Source organism: Myotis yumanensis, unplaced genomic scaffold, assembly GCF_028538775.1.
Source record: "Myotis yumanensis isolate MYYU_CA2020_CCGP unplaced genomic scaffold, mMyoYum1.0.hap1 SCAF_6, whole genome shotgun sequence".
NCBI classification, from domain to species: domain Eukaryota; kingdom Metazoa; phylum Chordata; class Mammalia; order Chiroptera; family Vespertilionidae; genus Myotis; species Myotis yumanensis.
In genome coordinates this window covers 94,789,470-94,807,681 of record NW_027223757.1, presented here as the reverse complement: position 1 = coordinate 94,807,681, position 18,212 = coordinate 94,789,470, and the positions used below count along the sequence as shown (strand labels likewise).

At 43.1% G+C, this 18,212-nt stretch overlaps 1 protein-coding gene across 3 annotated transcripts; it reads right to left on the bottom strand.

The window, feature by feature from the left end:
- Positions 1–6,797: 6,797 nt before the first annotated feature.
- LOC139013278 (butyrophilin-like protein 1) lies at positions 6,798–17,759 on the bottom strand. Of its 3 annotated transcripts, none has more exons than XM_070419452.1 (10): positions 17,469–17,759; positions 16,794–16,930; positions 13,712–14,062; positions 12,136–12,417; positions 11,825–12,025; positions 11,240–11,260; positions 11,126–11,152; positions 10,912–10,938; positions 9,178–9,204; positions 6,798–8,514 (listed from the first exon to the last, which is right to left on the bottom strand). In XM_070419452.1, exons 1-10 carry the CDS (start codon positions 17,606–17,608, stop codon positions 8,009–8,011), a joined length of 1,719 nt encoding a protein of 572 aa, XP_070275553.1. In that variant the 5' UTR covers positions 17,609–17,759; the 3' UTR covers positions 6,798–8,008. The 3 variants fall into 3 exon arrangements, with proteins under 3 accessions (XP_070275553.1, XP_070275554.1, XP_070275556.1); XM_070419453.1 differs by having other exon boundaries at positions 17,484–17,758; XM_070419455.1 differs by having other exon boundaries at positions 17,497–17,577.
- Positions 17,760–18,212: the final 453 nt, after the last annotated feature.

Genomic DNA, 18,212 nt, shown 5'->3' with positions numbered 1-18,212 from the left:
GGGAACAGACATAAAATATTCTGAACTCTGTTCTTCTCATTAAGAGTTTCACTGACAATTAACTGAAGGTTCATGATCCATATCACCGTCTTCATGGTGTAAAGGTTCTGTGGAGCCTCACCTGTAACCTTTGTTCTGGGCCACTACACGCCTTGAGGGCAGTTAGAGTGTGGTTTCTCTTTGAGTAAAGGTGTGGCAGAATCCTGTGACTGCATCTTAACATATTATTTTATTTTTTGTCTTTTATAAATACTCTGACTTCAAAAAATATATAAAGTATTTTTTCAAATGAGATTATAAGAATAAAGAATAAGAGCGTGCTTAGGAAGTAATTGAAGGTCATTACTCTGTGACTACACCAAATAAAACTTGTAGCCATCTTATAAATGGAGAGAAGCCAGCCCAGAGTTCCTTATATCTGTTATACTAACAAGTCTATTTCATTTTTCTGCATTGTTTTCAGGTAGACTTAGAGGATGCTGAGCTCTACCTGTCATTCTTTTATGTTTTGTTTTTTAAATTCTTTATTGTTTAAAGTATTATATATAGTAATACATATGTCTCCTTTTTCCCCCGTTGGCCTCTCCCCAGCCACCCCCACCCTCCCAGCAATGGATGCACCCCCTAGTGTCTGTGTCCATTGGTTATGCTTATATGCATGCATACAAGTCATTTGGTTGATCTCTCCCTCTTTCTCCCCTCTCCTGCCTTCCCTCTGAAGCTTGACGGTCTGTTCGATGCTTCTATGTCTCTGCATCTATTTTTGTTCATCAGTTTAAGTTGTTCAATATATTCCACAAATGAGTGAGATCATGTGATATTTATCTTTCTCTGACTGGCTCATTTCACTTAGCATAATGCTCTCCATGCCCGTCCATGCTATTGCAAAAGGTAAGTGTTCTTTTTAACAGCAATGTAGTATTCCATTGTGTAGATGTATCACAATTTTTTAATCCATTTATCTGCTGATGGGAACTAGGCTTTTTCCAAATCTTAGCTATTATAAATTGTGCTGCTATGAACATAGGGGTGCGTATATCCTTTCTGATTGGTGTTTCTGGTTTCTTGGGATATACTCCTAGAAGTGGGATTACTGGGTCAAATGGGAGTTTCATTTTTAATTGTTTGAGGGAACTCCATATTGTTCTCCACAGTGGCTACACCATTCTGCATTCCCACCAGCAGTGTACAAGGATTGTTTTTCTCCATATCCTCCCCAGCACCTGTCATTTGTTGATTTGTTGATGGTAGTCATTCTGACAGGTGTGAGATGATACCTCATTGTTGTATTGATTTACATCTTTCAGATAATTAGTGACTTTGAGCATGTTTTCATATGTCTCTTGGCCTTCTGTATATCTCTTTCAAAAGTGTCTATTTAAGTCCTTTGCCCATTTTTTGATTGGATTGTTTAGGTTCCTTTTGTTAAGATGTATGAGTTTCCTATAAACTTTGGAGATTAGGCCCTTATCAGATAAAACTTTGGCAAATATGTTCTCCCATGCAATGAGCCTTCTTGTTTTATCAAAGGTTTCTTTTGCTGTGCAGAAACTTTTTATTTTGATGTGGTCCCATTTGTTTATTTTCTCTTTAGTTTCCCTTGCCCTAGGAGCTGTATCAGTAAAGGTATTACTACAACATATGTCTGATATTTTCTGGCTATGGAGTTTTCTAAGATTTTTAAGGTTTCTTGTCTTACATTTAAGTCCTTTAACCATTATAAGTTTATTTTTGTGTATGGTGTAAGTTGGTGGTCTAGTTTCATTTTTTTTGCATGTATCTGTCCAAGTTTCCCAACACCATTTATTGAAGAGACTGTCTTGACTCCATTGTATGCTCTTGCCTCCTTTGTCAAATATTAACTGAGCATAATGGCTTGGGTTAATTTCTGAGTTCTTTGTTCTGTTCCATGAGTCTACACATCTGTTCTTGAGCCAGTACCAGGCAGTTTTGAGAATAGTGGCTTTGTAATATAGCTTGATCTCTGGTATTGTGATCCCTCTAAATTTGTTCTTTCTCCAGATTGCTTTGGCTATTCTGGGTCTTTTTTTATTTCATATGAATTTTTGGAGAGTTGTTTCTAGGTCTGCAAAATATTCCGGTGGTATCTTAATAGGGATTAGATTGAATCTATAGATTGCTTTGGGTAATATGGACATTTTAATGATGTTGATTCTACCAATCAATGAACTCAGTATATTCTTCAATTTGTTTATGTTTTCCTCTACCTCTTTTTTGAACATCCTGTAGTTTTCCAAGTACAGGTCTTTTACTTCCTTAGTTAAGTTTATTCTTAGGTATCTTAATTTTTTTTGATGCAATGAAAAATGAGATTGGGTTTTTTGTTTGTTTGTTTGTGTATTTATTTCTCTTCCTGTGAGTTCATTATTGGTGTATAAAAGTGCCATAGATTTCTGGCTGTTAATTTTTGTATCCTGCTACATTGCTAAATTCATTAATTAAATCTAATCGTTTTTTGATGGAGTCTTTAGGGCAGTGGTTCTCAAACTTCCTAATGCCATGACCCTTTAATACAGTTCCTCATGTTGTGGTGACCCCCAATTTCATTGTTACAAATTGAACATAATTAAAGCATAGTAATTAATCACAAAACGATATGTAATTATATATGTGTTTTCCAATGGTCTTAGGTGACCCCTGTGAAAGGGTCGTTCGACCCCCAAAGGAGTCGTGACCCACAGGTTGAGCACCACTGCTTTAGGGTTTTCTATGTACAATATAATGTCATCTGTAACAATAGTTTTACTTCTTCTTTTCCAATTTTGATGCCTTTTGTTTCTTCTTGTTTGGTTGCTATAGCTAGCCCATCCCATACTATGTCAAACAGGAGTGGTGAGAGTGGATATACCTATCGTGTTCCTGTTCTTAGGGGAAATGGTTTTAGTTTTTGCCCATTGAGTATGATGTTGGCTGTAGATTTGTCTTATATGGCTTTTATTATATTGAGGTATGATCCCTCAATTCTCACATTGCTAAGAATTTTTATCAAGAAAGGGTGTTGGATTTTGTCAAATGCTTTTTCTGCATCAATTGATATGATAATATGGTTTTTGTCTCTCAAATTTTCATGTGATGTATCACGTATATTGATTTGTGGATATTGTACCATCCTTGTATCCCTGGAATAAATCCCACTTGGACATGGTGCATGATCTTTCTAATGTAATGCTGGATTAAATTTGCTAGGATTTTGTTGAGGATTTTAGCATCTGAGTTCATCAGCGATACTGGCCTTTAACTCTCTTTCTTTATAGTGTCTTTATCTGGTTTTGGGATAAGGGTGATGCTGGCTTCATAGAAAAAGCTTGAAGTGTTCCTTCCTCTTGAATTTTTTGAAACAGTCTGAGGAGAAGAGGTTTTAGTTCTTCTTTGAATGTTGGTAGAACTTCCCCATGAAGCCACCTGGTCCAAATGCTTTTGCTTGTTAAAAGTTTTTGATTACTGCTTCAATTTCCTTCATAATTATCAGCCCATTCAGGTTTTTTTATTCTTCCTGGTTGAATTTTGGAAGGTTGTATTTTTCTACATTTCCATCCCCTCATTTTCAGTCTGTGTGAGTCCCTGGTTCTGTGGTGGGTCTCATGTAGACACATATATATGGGTCATGTGTTCTTATCCATTCAGCCACTCTGTGTCTTTTGATAGAAGCATTTAGTACTTTTTTGTTTAAGGTTGTTATTAATAGGTACTTGTTTGTAACCATTTTTATTATTTATGCATGTGTTCCTTGTTGCCTTTCTATTTTTATATCACAGTCCCTTTAGCATTTTTTGATGGCTTGGTAGGGATAAACTCCCTTGCCTTTTTTAGTCTGTGAAGCTCCTGATTTCCCCTTTAATTTTAAATGATAGCCTTGCTGGATAGAGTATTCTTGGATTCAGTCCCCTTGCTTTGCATCACCTTGTATACTTCATTCCATTCCCTTCTGACCTAATGTGTTTCTGTTGAGAAATAATGTGATAATCTAATGGGAGATCCTTTTAAGGTAACTCTCTCTCTCTTGAAGCCTTTAGGATTCTCTCTTTGCCATTAATGTTTCCATTGTAATTATGACATGATTTTGTGTAGGTATTTTGGGTTCATCTTGTTTGGGACTCTCTGTGCTTGTTTGACTTTTTCTTCCCCATATCAGGGAAGTTTTCTTTCATTATTTCTTCAAATAGGTTTTCTAATTCTTGCTCCTCTTCTTGTCCTTCTGTCACCCCTATTATATATATGTTACTTTGTTTCATGTTGTCCCATAGTCCCCTTAGGCTCTCCTCCTGCTTTCTAATTTTTTCTCCAATTGCTGTTCAGATTGTGTGTTTTCTGCCCTATCTTCTAACTCACTAATTAAGTTCTCCACTACTAGTCTACTGTTGAATCCTGCCATCCTATTTTTACTGTAATTATATCATTCTTGATTTCCTCCTGATTCTTATATAAATTGTTGATTTTTCTCATCCATGTAGTTTATGAACTGTACGACCCTTACTCTGAATTATTTTTCTGACATGTTGCATGCCTTTGTTTCATTTAGTTCCTTTTCTGAAGATTTCTCTTTTTCTTTCCTTGGCTGAGTTGTTTCTTTGTCTCTCCAATTTTGCTGTCCCTTTTTGGCCCTGGGCACCTATAGGGAGTTTGAGAGGTTGAAGACTCTATCAGGGTAATTGTCTGGAAATTGTTAGCCCAGAGGCTGAGTCTGCCTTGAGTCTCACTCTTTATTGTCTCTGCTCTGAGTTTTATACCCTTCTGTCATGGATCTGGTTCCCCATTTGTCTGTTTCAGATGCTCAGGGTGGTGGGTGCACATGCACAGTTCCTCTGGTGTGTGACTCCCTGTGAGGACCCAGAGCCCTCTGGCATGCAATTGCTCTGCAGTCTTGGCACCTGTGGCACCATGGCACCCTAAGTCCCTCTGGCATCACACTTATAGCATGGTCCTGTGGCCCCTGGCTGGGCACACAGGCTTGCTCCGGGTCACCCCGGCAGTGCTCTCCTGTGGCCCAGAGTGAGGCATGTGCTGTATTGCTCCAGATAGCCCCTGCAGGACTGTTCCAGGGGCCTTGAAGAAGCGAGTGTTGGTTTTTTTGTGTAGCAGTCAGAGCTCCCCTGTTGCCTGAGTGGGGCACATGCTGGTGTACTCCAGGTTTCTCTGGCAACAAGACCCTGGGCTAGGGATGGAGTGGGCGTTGGCTGCTGTGAGTCATACCTTGTTTTATTGTAGCCCAGAGAGAGACACATGCTGGGTTGCTCCAGTTCACCCCTCCTCAGTGTGGAGCAGGAACGGATTGCACTGGGTTGCTCAGTCCATGCTTTCTTGTTGCCCAGAGTGAGATGCACGTTGTGTTGCTCCAGATGGCCTTAACAGGACTGTCCCAGCGGCCAGGGTAGAGCAGGTATGGGTTGCTCTGGTTCACACGGTAAGAGCTCCCTGATAGCCCTGAGTGAAGGGTGTACTGGATTCTTCTGGGCCACCCATCCCGGGCCAGGATGAAGTGGGCATGGGTTGCTTCAGGTCAACCCAGCTGGTCTATCCCAGGGGACTGGAGTGGAGCAGGCACTGGTTGCTCTGAGTCACACAGTCCATACTTTCCTGTGGCCCAGGGTGGGGCATACTCTGAGTTGCTCCAGGTCATCCCAGCAGCAGGTCCCAGGGCTTGGGTTGGAGCAGGCACTGGGTGGCTCCAGGTCAGGCTAGCAGCATGATTCTGGGGTCTGGGGTGGGGGTGGGGTGGGGCACAGGTTTCCCCCTAGCCTGCACTCATTGTGTGGTCTTGGAGCCAGATCCTAGGACACTGGGTCCCAGCAGGTTGTTGAGGAGCCCTGGTGTGGGAGCTCACTTTGGTGGCTCATGCTTCCTGCAGACGACTGGAACACTGCACTACTCATTGCTGGGGCACGGTGGTGGTTTCACATGGGTTATGACTGGCAAGTGGCATACTCTAGGGCAGTGGTTCTCAACCTTGGCTGCACATTAGAATCACCTGGGAATCTTTTTAAAATCCTGATTTCTGGGCCTCATCCTCTGGAAATTCTGTTTCTTTGTTAGTAATGTTGTGGCTCCACCCCATAACAAAGAAACAGAATTTTCCAGAGGATGAGGCCCAGAAATCAGGATTTTAAAAAGATTCCCAGGTGATTCTAATGTGCAGCCAAGGTTGAGAACCACTGATCTAGGCATCCTTTGCCATTCCTTATTGAAAATTGTCTCCTCAGCTGTGTCCAATTTGTTAATTCAGGGTGGATGTTCTCCAATTTATTTGCTTTTCTGGCCGGGCCCTAGGAGGAGGTGCATGACACTGCTGCCTATTTGGCTGCCATTTTCTATTCTCCCTCTAACTGTCATTCTAGCATGTGAGCATATGAATCAGTTCTGTAAAATCATCTGGTCAGAACCCCCTCTTGTACCTGATTTTAATCTTTCCTGCTATCTTCATTATTTCTACCTTGAATTATTCTGAAAATCTAGTCTTTTTGTCTCAACTTGTAACCGGCTTAGATAAAAATTTTTATAATTTTAGATTTATTGATAGCCACTAAAATCTCATCTCTGGGTAAAACTTGTTTTTGAATTCAAAATTTATAATGATCACATTTAGATATATTTTTGGCTCTATCTTTTAAAATCTTTTTTAAAAATATATCTTCTTCCTCTCTTCAAGGACTTCAATTACTTTTCTATTAGAGCCTTTAAATTTTTTCTCACAGCTCACCAATACCCTTCATTTTCTTAAACATTAATATTGAATTTTATTAGGGTAATATTGGTTAATAAAATTAGATAGGTTCCAGGGATACAGTTTATAACACATCATCTGTATGCTGTATTGTGGATTCACCACCCACAGCCAAGTCTTCTTCTATCACAATTTATTCCCCCTTTACCCTCTTCTATCTCCCTCACACCCCTCGTTTTGCTCTGGTAATCACCATACTGTTGTCAGTGTCTATGAGTTCCTTTTTAAATTAATTTTTCTCTGTGTGTTAAATTTGGAATAGTTTCTATGTCTATATTTTCAAGCTCACTAATCATTTATTTTTGCAATGGCTTATCTGCTGTTAATTCCCTCTGGTGTAATTTTCATCTCACACAGTGTAGTTTCTCTCTCCAGAAGCTCAATTTGGGTCACATAATAGGTAGAGTGACTGGAGGGAGAAGAAGCGCTTTTCTTTATCTCTGCTTGTGGACACACTGAGAATTCCCACGAGTTTAAAGTGATAATTTTCTTATTAATATCTTAGGCAAAGTCATTTCTCTTTTCTTCAACATGATAAATGCCTCTGACTTCACTCTGGCTTCCAGCCTCCATCATGTTGACACCATCACATTTGTTAGGATTAGATTGTGACTGATGTTTAGTTTTCTTTCCTCAAATTTTCCTTGCATTTAAGATCTAGGTCAGCTTGTTATAAAATTATAGTTTCACTTTTCTCCTTTAACATTAGAAAACACATTCTGTCATTTTTATGCAGTACTGGTATTGAGAAATGTCAGAATATTTATCTAAATGTTTATTTCTTTAAATATTGTGTTAGCAAAGCTACTCAACATGTGGGCCACAGACAAGTGCCTCTATATAAACTTTCTTACCAGTTGTTTCTGAGACAAATACAGACAGAGAGTATATTATAACACTTTTAGAGCAAATTGACAGAATAATTGCAGGTATATTGAATTTAATAATAATTAACACTTGTAATCATGTGTCTTTTATTCACTTCATTTTGCAGTAATTCATTTTAGAAAATTATCATTCTGTGATACATTATATATAAATCAAGAAACAACATTAATAGCAATAAGCAAAAAATTCTACTTTTCTGGAGGTTGTTTAAGAGACACTGCTTGATGTAGTCAGACACTCTGGTCACGCAGACTTATAGGGCCCTATGCCAAGAGGCTTCGAAGTCAATGGCTCGGGGCCACCCATCAGGACTGGAATCCCAGCAGCATTACAGAGAACGGGCTACTGTCTTCATGGTATAGGGTTTTCCCTCTAAATCACTTAATATTGAGCAGATGGGGAAAGCTCCATGGATTCCAGTTTGAAGTAAGGATACAATGGCCCAGAGAAGCTGAGCTGGGTGAAAGAAAAGATGTGGCTACCATCAGTCATGTTATAGAAAGAAATGTCACCGTCCTCGTAATCCAAGAAAATCACAATCTTTTGTGGACACTTTTCTATCAGGAGAGGCTCTGCTAGAGAAATTTTTTTGAGACAACAGGTGAGAGCCCTGTAGTCACATCCCTTCTTCTCTAAGATTCTGAATTGTAATCCCTTGCTGCCTGTGGGCTCCTCGTAAATGCCTAGAGTCCACTCATTAGTGTCCTCAATGTCCACCTCCCAGTAATATCTCCATGACATGAAGCCTTCCACTTTAAGTGTGATGAGGTTGCCGTTTCCTTGCTTGTTACTAAGAGAGAGATCCTGTGTTTCCTCTCTCAAAGTCTCTTTTCTCTCTGTGTCAGAATTGTTCTGGTGAAAAGTTTTAAGATGTAGAGTCACAGGAGCTGGAAGAAGAGAAAAGAAAGGACAACACTGTAAATTTCAGACATCTGCTATACCGGAACCACAAATTAGCAAACGTGGGCTCCGTGGTGAAAGACCACTCTTCTGAAACTGTGTTTGGGGAGGTGGGGCTGGGGGGTTAGCTGTGCTCTCCCCAGGGTGCAAAGTACTCATCTGGCCTTATCTCATCCATGCTGCTATCCGTGTTTTGGAAGAATGTCAGTGAGCCAGGGACTGCGGTGTTCACTTGAGAATAATGCTCTTTCCGTGTTTTCTGCAAATCAGACCTACAGTCCTTAATGAGTAACAGGCTCCATGAGGGCTGACCTCTTTAAAGAGAGCAGCCCAGTTACTCTTGCCATTTTGAGCATTTTTTTTACTAGTTTGGGGTCTCCTCACAGAGAGGCTGCACTAATTTCTGTTTCAGAACCAAGTGGACTCCACAGAGGAGAAAGCTGGGCCAACAGACAAAGGCAGAAGCACAATGGAGTAGCTAATCCCAGCAGCAAGTTTCAGTCCAGGCTAACATTTACCGACCCCCATGTTCTTCCCTCTCTTTACCAGAATAATGCTGCCTCCATCTTCAACTAGGCATTGATGTTAGGAAGGGAAAGGGGGGGGGGCAGTTAGAAGAGAGACAAAAAGATAAATAAAGAACTTCTCACCAAGGTCGAAGTGTTCCTTCCTCCAGTCTGAAAAAGAAAAATACCAATTGAGATCAAGATGGACACATAGCCAAGGAATGAAAAGGAGGAGGATGCTTCAACTCTGGCTCATTGCTAATTTTTCTGGACTCTCCTCACTTCCCCCTCTAAGTCCCTCACTCTGGTAGTGTCCAGAAACTATGGGACACACGGAGCTTCCTGTGCCCTGCCTCAGGTTAGGAACCATCACCTAGTTCATCCGGATGCTGGGTTAGGGGACACCTGTAGAGGGTCTGGTGTTCCAGGTGCCTATGCTCTTAAGATCTCCATGGCCCTCCTTAGTGAGGACCAGACCTATCAAATGTCCTTTCATTTTATTTTATTTGGGGGTTTTCCCCTGCCTGTGACCTCCTCAAATGTGGCTTAAGCTACTCAACTGACCTCTGTTATTTTGACCCCTGTAATCAGTTTCAATGTGTGTGTGTTTTTCAGAGACAGATTCCTGCATCTGCTTCTGCTCATGGCCACTTCTCTTATAATAAGACCTGTGCTGTTATTTAAAGGTTGGATATTATCATAGAGTCTTAGGATGATAGGCAAATAAAGACATGACCATGGTTCTCGACAGGAGCAGTGTTATGGTCTCTCACAGAACTTCCCTCCTGGAACAAGTATAGCTCCAATATAGAGAATCCTGAGGAACAGCTGAAATCATTCCAAACTCTTTGCCTTAGAAGGAGACTGAGGCCAAGACAGAGAATGACCCTATTCCTCAGCTGAAACTGTTAAGAGTTAGAGTTAAAACTTCTGTCCTCATCCTCATACTTGCTGTCTCCCCTGGAATTATGGGAACATTTTTAAGCATCTTGTAACAGAAAACTCTATAGAAACTGCCTCATTAACTTATATTCTTGTGAGGGGCTCCTCTGACCTCCTCCTATCAAAGCACTTTTAGGCTGTGTGCAGTTGCTAGCTAACTTTCCCAGTGGATTTAAGTTCCATAGGGTCAGAGATAATGGCTCAGGCCACCAACATCCAGCACAATGTCTGGCATATGAAATTGCACACACATACGTTCAAAGAATGACCTGATATGTTTTCAAGGTCCAACTCTATTACACATGCACACACACACACACACACACACACACTCTTACTTAAAACCCATACAATACATAGAAGGTATAACAACAATCAATTCCTTCTACCATCAGATAGACATATTTTTTTTAATTTTATAAATGATATTGAGTTATTTGCAAACATAAATCCATCCCTGTATATTGAACTTTACTTTCTTCATTTCAAATAGGTAAAATCATAGTTAATATCTTTCCCAAATTTAAAATATAATACATTATCTGCTCTTTTAAACCTTAATTTCAGTATAGAAATGCTGCTATAATGGGGTACTTTTTATTCTTCCCAAATCTCATCAAAATTGCTCTGAGTTCTGTGCCTTCTTCTCCATGACGGATGAGCTAACAATTATTGTTGAATCATACCCTATGCGTGTTGTAAAATCCCCGGTTAGCAGCTATTTCTCCTCTATCCTTAGTTTTGGAAAACAATTGATTACTTAAGCATCCAAATACAAAATACTACAGATTGAAACTGAATACATTTTCACAATGTGTGTGTGTGTGTGTGTGTGTGTGTGTGTGTGTGTGTGTGTGTGTTGTGGTTTTGTCTCTGCTTATTGTGCTCAGAATACCAGAAGCACTAGGCAAGATCTGAGGCCAAAGAGTTACTTACCAGGATATAGCAGGGCCTTCTTCCAATCTGAACAGAACAAATCCAGGTAAAACATGTGAGACATTCATCTGGGGCTTCACATTCCTCTCCCTCCCCCTTATTTTTCTTCCACTGATTATTATTGAATCTCTTCATCTTCCCCTCTGAGGAGAAGGAGCTGAGGAAGTGTTGGGCATCGGCATGTCAGGTGGCAGGGGAAACCAGGGAGTCTTACCTGCAGCGTATAAGTTCTTCCGCCTCTCTGCAAGAAACATCACTCAGTGAGAAACCCACAACAGGTGCGAAAGGAAAGCAAGTTCCCCAGGGCATGAGAAGAAGCAAGACTCACCCAGCTCTGCTTCGAGATCCGCTGAAAGAAAAGATATAAACTCCATCAAGGTGGGTTTTAGCTGCTCCTGAGTTCAAGAAGTAGCTAAATAAATTAAATTTGGCTTTCCCTTAGGGGCACCATAGTAAAGTAGGCAAGAAAATTAGCAGACTTACATGTCAAATCTAACATGACAAGAGCTAAGAGAAGTTACTTGGGAAGTGCCACAGAGCCACAGAAGAAGGCGTGCCCATGCTTCATGGGGTTTAAGATTTCTTAGTGGTTTCTGAAGCTTGTTCTTGAAGGAGGAATAGGAAGAGAAGATGGTTGCAGACAGTTCCACAGTTGGAGCATCAGCATAGGCTGGGCACAGAGGCATGGAAGGACGCGGGATGGTCTGAGCCACATGAGGAGGCTCCTGGCCACTCCCACAGACCTCCTGGCTTCCCACATGGTTTGCTCCTTCCCTGGGGGCTCCTGTGGAATTCTTGGTACCCTGTGCTTTCCTTGAGGCCCTTTGGCAACCTTTTATTTCCCCATTCTCACTGCACAATGTATCCCCAGTTATTTTGTAAAGCTCTCATTTGCCCTGCTGCTCCAATTTACCTTTGGCATTAAGCGCCTTTTCCTTTTCACGCTTCATCTGATCACGTTCATCAGATTCATCATCCCTCCTCGTTATTTCTCTCTCTTTGGCCAGATGTTCTCTCCAGCCAGTGTAGCTGATCCCGATGAGGAGGAGCACCAGCACAGGGAGTGTCCCAGCCAGGGCTGCCTTCCATGGAGACATCCTGGGGAAGAAGGGCTCTGACACAGGCAGGGACAGACTCGGTGAGGACCACCTGAGGGAAGTCCTACCCTCCTCCCCTCCCCCTACCACACCCCCAGCTGTGCCTTGGAGATTGTGCCTCACTGACCTGGGAGGAAGATGGTTGACACCTTCTCCTGCCCAGAGAGGGGATTCTGGACGGAGCAGGTCACATTGCCTAGAGAGCTGTCCATAACGACAAGTGATGCCTCCACGTGGAAGAGCCCATCTCCGTCCTGAGTCAGGGACTCAGAGTGGGACAGGAGCTTCACTCCCGCCTTGTCGCTCCACTGCACCCTGGGGTTTGGGAACCAGCCACCTGAGGAGCACAGCACTCGAATCCCGCCGTCCTCAGGCCCCGTCATGTGAACGTGAGGGTCAGAGCCCAAGCCTGAGGAGAGAAGGCATGTGCCTGAGACACATGGTCTTTGGTGCTCAGGAGTCTCTGAGGCTGAAGGCCACACTGCCCTTCCCTAAGCAGATGAGTAAACTGAAGCACAGAGGTCAAGAAACCGCTCACAGTCAGCATTAATTTCACCTCAGCAATAATTGTGCTGAGGGACTCCCTCCCCCCGTGCACAAATGTCATGCACCAGGCCTTTAGTCCTGAATAATCAACTACAGACTAGCTGGAGAGAACCCTAATAACCAAGGATGGAAAGTGGACACCACATAGAGACTGGTAGGAAGGGCAGAGGTGTGAGAGGGCTGGCTGGGCTCCCACAGGTGGCAGCTAAAGTTCCGGAGAGATATTTCAGCTGTTGGGGGTTCCCACTGAGAGCTCTTGGGTCTAAACCCCAAGCTGGGCTCCCTAGCCCAGAGCACCAGAACTGAGAAGGGTACCCACATAACATTTGGCTGTGAAAAGCAGCAGGGTTTCTATCTGCCAAGGAGAGATGGCTGGAAATTCAGGCACCCTCTTAAAGGGCCAATGCACAAAATTTCCTGTGCAGCCACTCACCTTGGCCTCTGGCAGAGGGAGGACAGAGTGGACTAGAGCTGTGTGAGGAGAATCCAGAGTTGGGGCCTCTGGGTTTAGAGCTCAGAAAGCAGCCACTCCAGTTTCCTGTCCTCATACTGCAGAGGACATCCTTCTCAGGGAGACCTTGACCACCCAGGCAGCTTTGGCTGGAGGGGAAGCAATTGCCCCACACTGTGGGAAACTGCTAGTCCCACCCAGTGGAGTTATGCCTTGCTGTATGTGCCTTTATAGGCTCATTAAGACTGAGAATAAAAGTTAGACGGCAGGCAGAGGAGTATCTCTGGAGGCTTTCCGTCTTGGCCTGCTCTGCTTCTGGGCCTGGGGCTAGGAAAAGCAGACCTTGATGTACATCTTGGTCCTTTGCAAAGGCACTCAGCCCCAGCAGAGGGTGCCACAAGGTGTGGATTTCTGATAGCTCTAAACAGGGTTCTCAGGGCCAGTCGCAAACTGCATCTGACATTGTCCTGCAATAGACTGAAGGCCTGGGGCAGGGGACAGGGGCAGGCTAGAACTGGTCAGTAGGGACATAAAGGGGATATATGTAATACTTTCAACTTTCATTATTTTAAAAAAGAAGAAAACAAAAAAAAAATATTCTGCAAGGTAAAGTAGCATGTCAGCATCACAAGGACATGCTTGGAATCCAGACATCCTCACCTTTCTCTTTGCTTTAGAGCAGGACAGGTGAGCCGGACTGACATACCTATAACATGCAGCTCTACAGTGGCCTCCTGGGAGATCTGACCATCCTTAAACTGACACCGGTACTGGCCATTGTCAGAGGCACGGACGTGGTGGATCAGCAGGGCCATGGTCCCCTTGCCGATGGAGTCCCCCACCAACTCGGTCCTGCCACGGTATTCCAGCATTTGCTCTCCACCTTGTTCCTGCCCATTCTTGTACACAAGCACAGCGGGGGACAGCTGGGCTCGGTACCACCGGATGTGCATGTGGGCTGTACTCTGCTCAGGGGACAGCTGGCAGGGCAGAGTGGCATCTGCCCCTAGCAGGACCATGACGGGTTCAGCTGGACCCTTCACAGAAAACCCGGGCGCTGCATAAGAAGCAGAGAGAGATTAGAGGGGATGAGTGAGGGGAGAAGAGATGAAAGACCCATTCTTATTTGTATTACTTTCCAAAAAGTTAATACATATTTTTAAATTGATTTATATATAAAAATCTGACTTCTTCAACTGTATTCCCCTGAAGTAACAACTATTGATAGTTTGGTCTCTGAGAAGGCATTTTTTTCTATGCATTTATATGTGAATTAGGTAAAACCAATGTAAAAGAGATTTATTGATAATTAAATATGTCAAAGTAACTTATTAAGCATTTCTCTCTTGTTGTGGTGGATAGAGGGATATTGAAAGGTACTTCCCTCGTCATTCTTCCCTTTGCTTCCCAGCACTCTACTCCTAGAAGGATAAGTAGATGTTTCTGACCTTGACATTTAGGTTACAGCATGTTGGGTTGGGATGCCGGGAGGATTATAGTGTATGGCTGTCCCAAGGTGAAAAATAGAATTTATAAGGTAAGGTAAGCTATTTTAGATCTTTTATTTTTAATAACTATGAAGGCTTGGAATCATAGAGAATTTTTTTTTCATACAAACTATTTTCCTGAATGGATAAAGAAGATGTGGTACATACTAGTATATAGAATGGACTATTATTCAGCTACAGAAAATGGAATGAAATCTTACCACTTGTGACAACATGGATGGCCCTACAGGGTATTATGCTAAGTGAAATAAGGCAGACAAAATAAAGAAAAATATCATGGTTTCACTTATATGTGAAATCTAATAAGTACATAAATAAATAAATGAAAACAAGAAAGATGCATAGATATAGAAAACAAACTGTTGGTTGCCAGAGGGTAGGGGTGGTTAAGGGGACTGGGTATAAAAAGTGAAGGAATTAAAAAGTACACTGGCAGTTATAAAATAGTCTCGGGATGTAAAGTACAGCATATGGAATGTAGTCAATAATATTGTAATAACTAAGTATGGTGTCAGGGGGGCACTAGACTTATCAGGGGGAACACTGTGTAAATTATGTAATTGTCTAACCACTATGCAGTACACCTGAAACTAATATAATATTGAAGGTTAACTATAACTGAAAATTTTAAAAATATTTTAAATTTAAAAATAATAATGTAAAAGAATTACTGAAAGAAGTGCAAAACTTGGATGCTAGTGGTTCCAGGTGTTAAGAAGCAGGGCAGTCCTACCAGAGAGGAGGGCTGGATCCCCAAGGAAGGGAAAGAGGATGCCTGCAGGCCTAAATGGGAACTTTGCCTACATTATAAAATACCCCTTTTTGTCGAGTCACTTACAGACATCTGCTTGAAAGCTGTTTTGCCATAGAAAACCATGATGACTAAAAAGTGACTGATGCCCCCTGGGCAACATTTGCATTCGGAGGCCCAGGATCCTGGGCATCCTGTAAATGGTTAGGATTTAAGGGCCAGCAAATGCAGGGTGGGGTGGGAAGGGTTCAGAAAGGCATGCTGTGTGGGTGCTCAGGAGGGCTGAGCACTAATGGCAAAGGCATGTGACCTGAGAGAAGAAGCTCCTGATTGGTCTGTCCCAGGAGCGTGGATCAGGCAGTCCTGGACAAGGAGCATGACACTGGCCATTCGGCTGGACTGAGCCAAGGCCCCTTCCTTTCCCTTCCTGCGTACAACCCAGGGAGCTGGTATAACTCAAAGGATATCTATTCCTTACCAACTGTACTGGGCTGTTGGCCATACATGTTACGTGAGTCATTTATTTAGAAAAAGGCATTGGCATTCCTTAAAGCCACAGTGAACTGGAAAATATCATTCTGCTTCACAGAAATGGGGTCATTGTGTATCAATTTCTGCAATAGGAACATCCAGCTATTTTAGTACAGAAAGTCCTAAATGTTGCCACCGTCACATTTAAACTTTCCTACATTGATTATTACTACAAACAGCCCCATAATAAACACTATCCTATATAATAAAAGGCTAATATGCAAATTGTCCCCTTGACTGGGAGTTTGACCAGGGGATGGGGCTGGCCAGCCAGCCACCACAACTCCACCCCCTGGCTGGCCCGGCAATCAGTCCCCATCGGGGTGGTCTGGCCAGACCCCACATGGACAAATTCGTGCACCAGGCCTCTAGTATATAATAAGTATACATATGGGAGAGCTTATCTTTAGGGTACATTCTTATAGGATTGCTGAGTCAACATATATGGAAATTAAACATTTGATACTCACTGCTTAATTGACCTTAAATCAGAGGTGAAAAATATCATTGTTATAATCTCATAGCTGGTTTATCTTTAAGCCTGGTGTCTGAAAACTTTATACTGAAGGTCCTTTTATTATATAAAGGAAAAACTCATGTCCCAGAAAAAATAAATACCTTTTCCCAAGATTATAACCAGATAGAGCTCAGGGATCTTGAGTCCAAAGTCTTTGTACACAGATTGAGTTTTCTTGGCAGTGTATACATCGTTTTACAAACATTTACATCAAAATTAAACAGGCTAAAATCACACATAGGCAATAAAAATTTAGATAAATATTACAGCTTTGAGTTTTATGAGGTCTAACCATAGGAATAAGGGACATTGACATGAAGGCGATCACTCCCATTCCTGGCCCAGCCCTCCAACCCCTGCTGGCAGCAGACACAGGCACAGTCCCGGACAGAGTGTGACCCCTGGATAGCCTGCTATATCCTCACAGAAGAGCCATTGAAAACAAGCCAAAAAAGTAAAAAGCTCGAGGGAGAACACGGACCTGCGGAGCACCATGCGGGCACCTGGAGGAGGAGGACCGGGAGGAGAAAGCCAGCGGCACAGCCAGGAACACCCACCATCTTCAGAGCAGGAGGCAGCTCGGGACTCACAGTGTTAACTCTGAGGGAGGAGGGTGGGCTGAGGAGAGGGTGAGAAAGTCCACAGGGTGAACGGTCTTAGAAAAAAGTCCCCTCCCAAACACTGACTTTTGTACACAGGGTTTTGCCTGTTGTCCCTCACAGACCTTCTGATAAGCACCACCAACTCCCACCCACCTGCCAGTGGGTTCTCTTTCCTCTTTTTTTCTGAAAACCAGCTGTTTCCCCCAAAGGTGTGGACAGCTGTAAACCCTACTCTTGTGTCCTGTGAGCTGTCTGCTCGCCTGGGGGCGCGCCTCTCACCAGGGCTCTCTTGAAAGAGAAAGTCCTGAGTTCAACGTTGAGAAACAAAGTCAGACACAAAATCAGTCCATTCTCTCAGCCAATCTATCTTTCTCCTTCTTGTCATTCATTCATTCATTCATTCATTCACTCATGCCTTCATTGATACGTTTTTTATTTCTTTTGACCACTAACAGCTCTTGTGGCTTAGCTCCCTAAGGAAGGCAGTTTTCTCACCATGTGACCCTGAGGTCAAGCCCTTCCTTTCCCAGGCCCCACATGCCCCAAAGACACACCTGCGCATCCCACACCTTTCTCTCTCACCGTCCAGACTGGGCCACAGGGTGGGTGTTCCTGGAAGCTCCGGGTCTCCTCCGTGCACCCACAGTGCCCGCTCCAGAGGCAGTTTGCGCCTAGCTGTCCTTGTGGTCAGCATCCAAGGCTGTGGCTGCAGGGGCTGGGAGCAGCAGGCTTCAACCTGCCCTGATTGGGAAAATATCCTCAGAAGGCAGGCAAACACCACTGCCAGGAGGCACTGGCATTGGCATGCTCTCCGAGAAGGGTCTGATGAGAAAGGCACAGCCTGCCTCCACTCTCTAGTTACTTTGAAAGTGGAGGAATAAAGGCCATCGCTGTGGACTTTGGACTGAGCTGAGTATGGAATGATAAGAACTCTCAAGTTGCTTTGGTGGGAAATGCTCAGTGCAGTTCCTCCTCCTGCCTGCAGAGGGCGGCAGTCACATATTTCAGAGAGGAAATCTTCCTGTAAGATACTCAGGTGTTGGTCATCCCAATGTTCAATTCACAAACGGGACTGATTTAGACAATAAGACCAACAGGAGCATGCTTCCCTTTGGGGAGTAAAACCACACCCTGAAGGACATTGGAAGCCGTGTGCAGAGCTTTGCGGGGAAAATAGGAGGTCAGAGAGGGGAGGCTCTGTGCTCCAAGAACCTTAGGGCTCCCAGGAGTAGAAAGAAGCAATAGCCAGCTGTACAGTGGCAGACACAGAATGTGCTCCAAAGGTGTTTTCTTTCCAT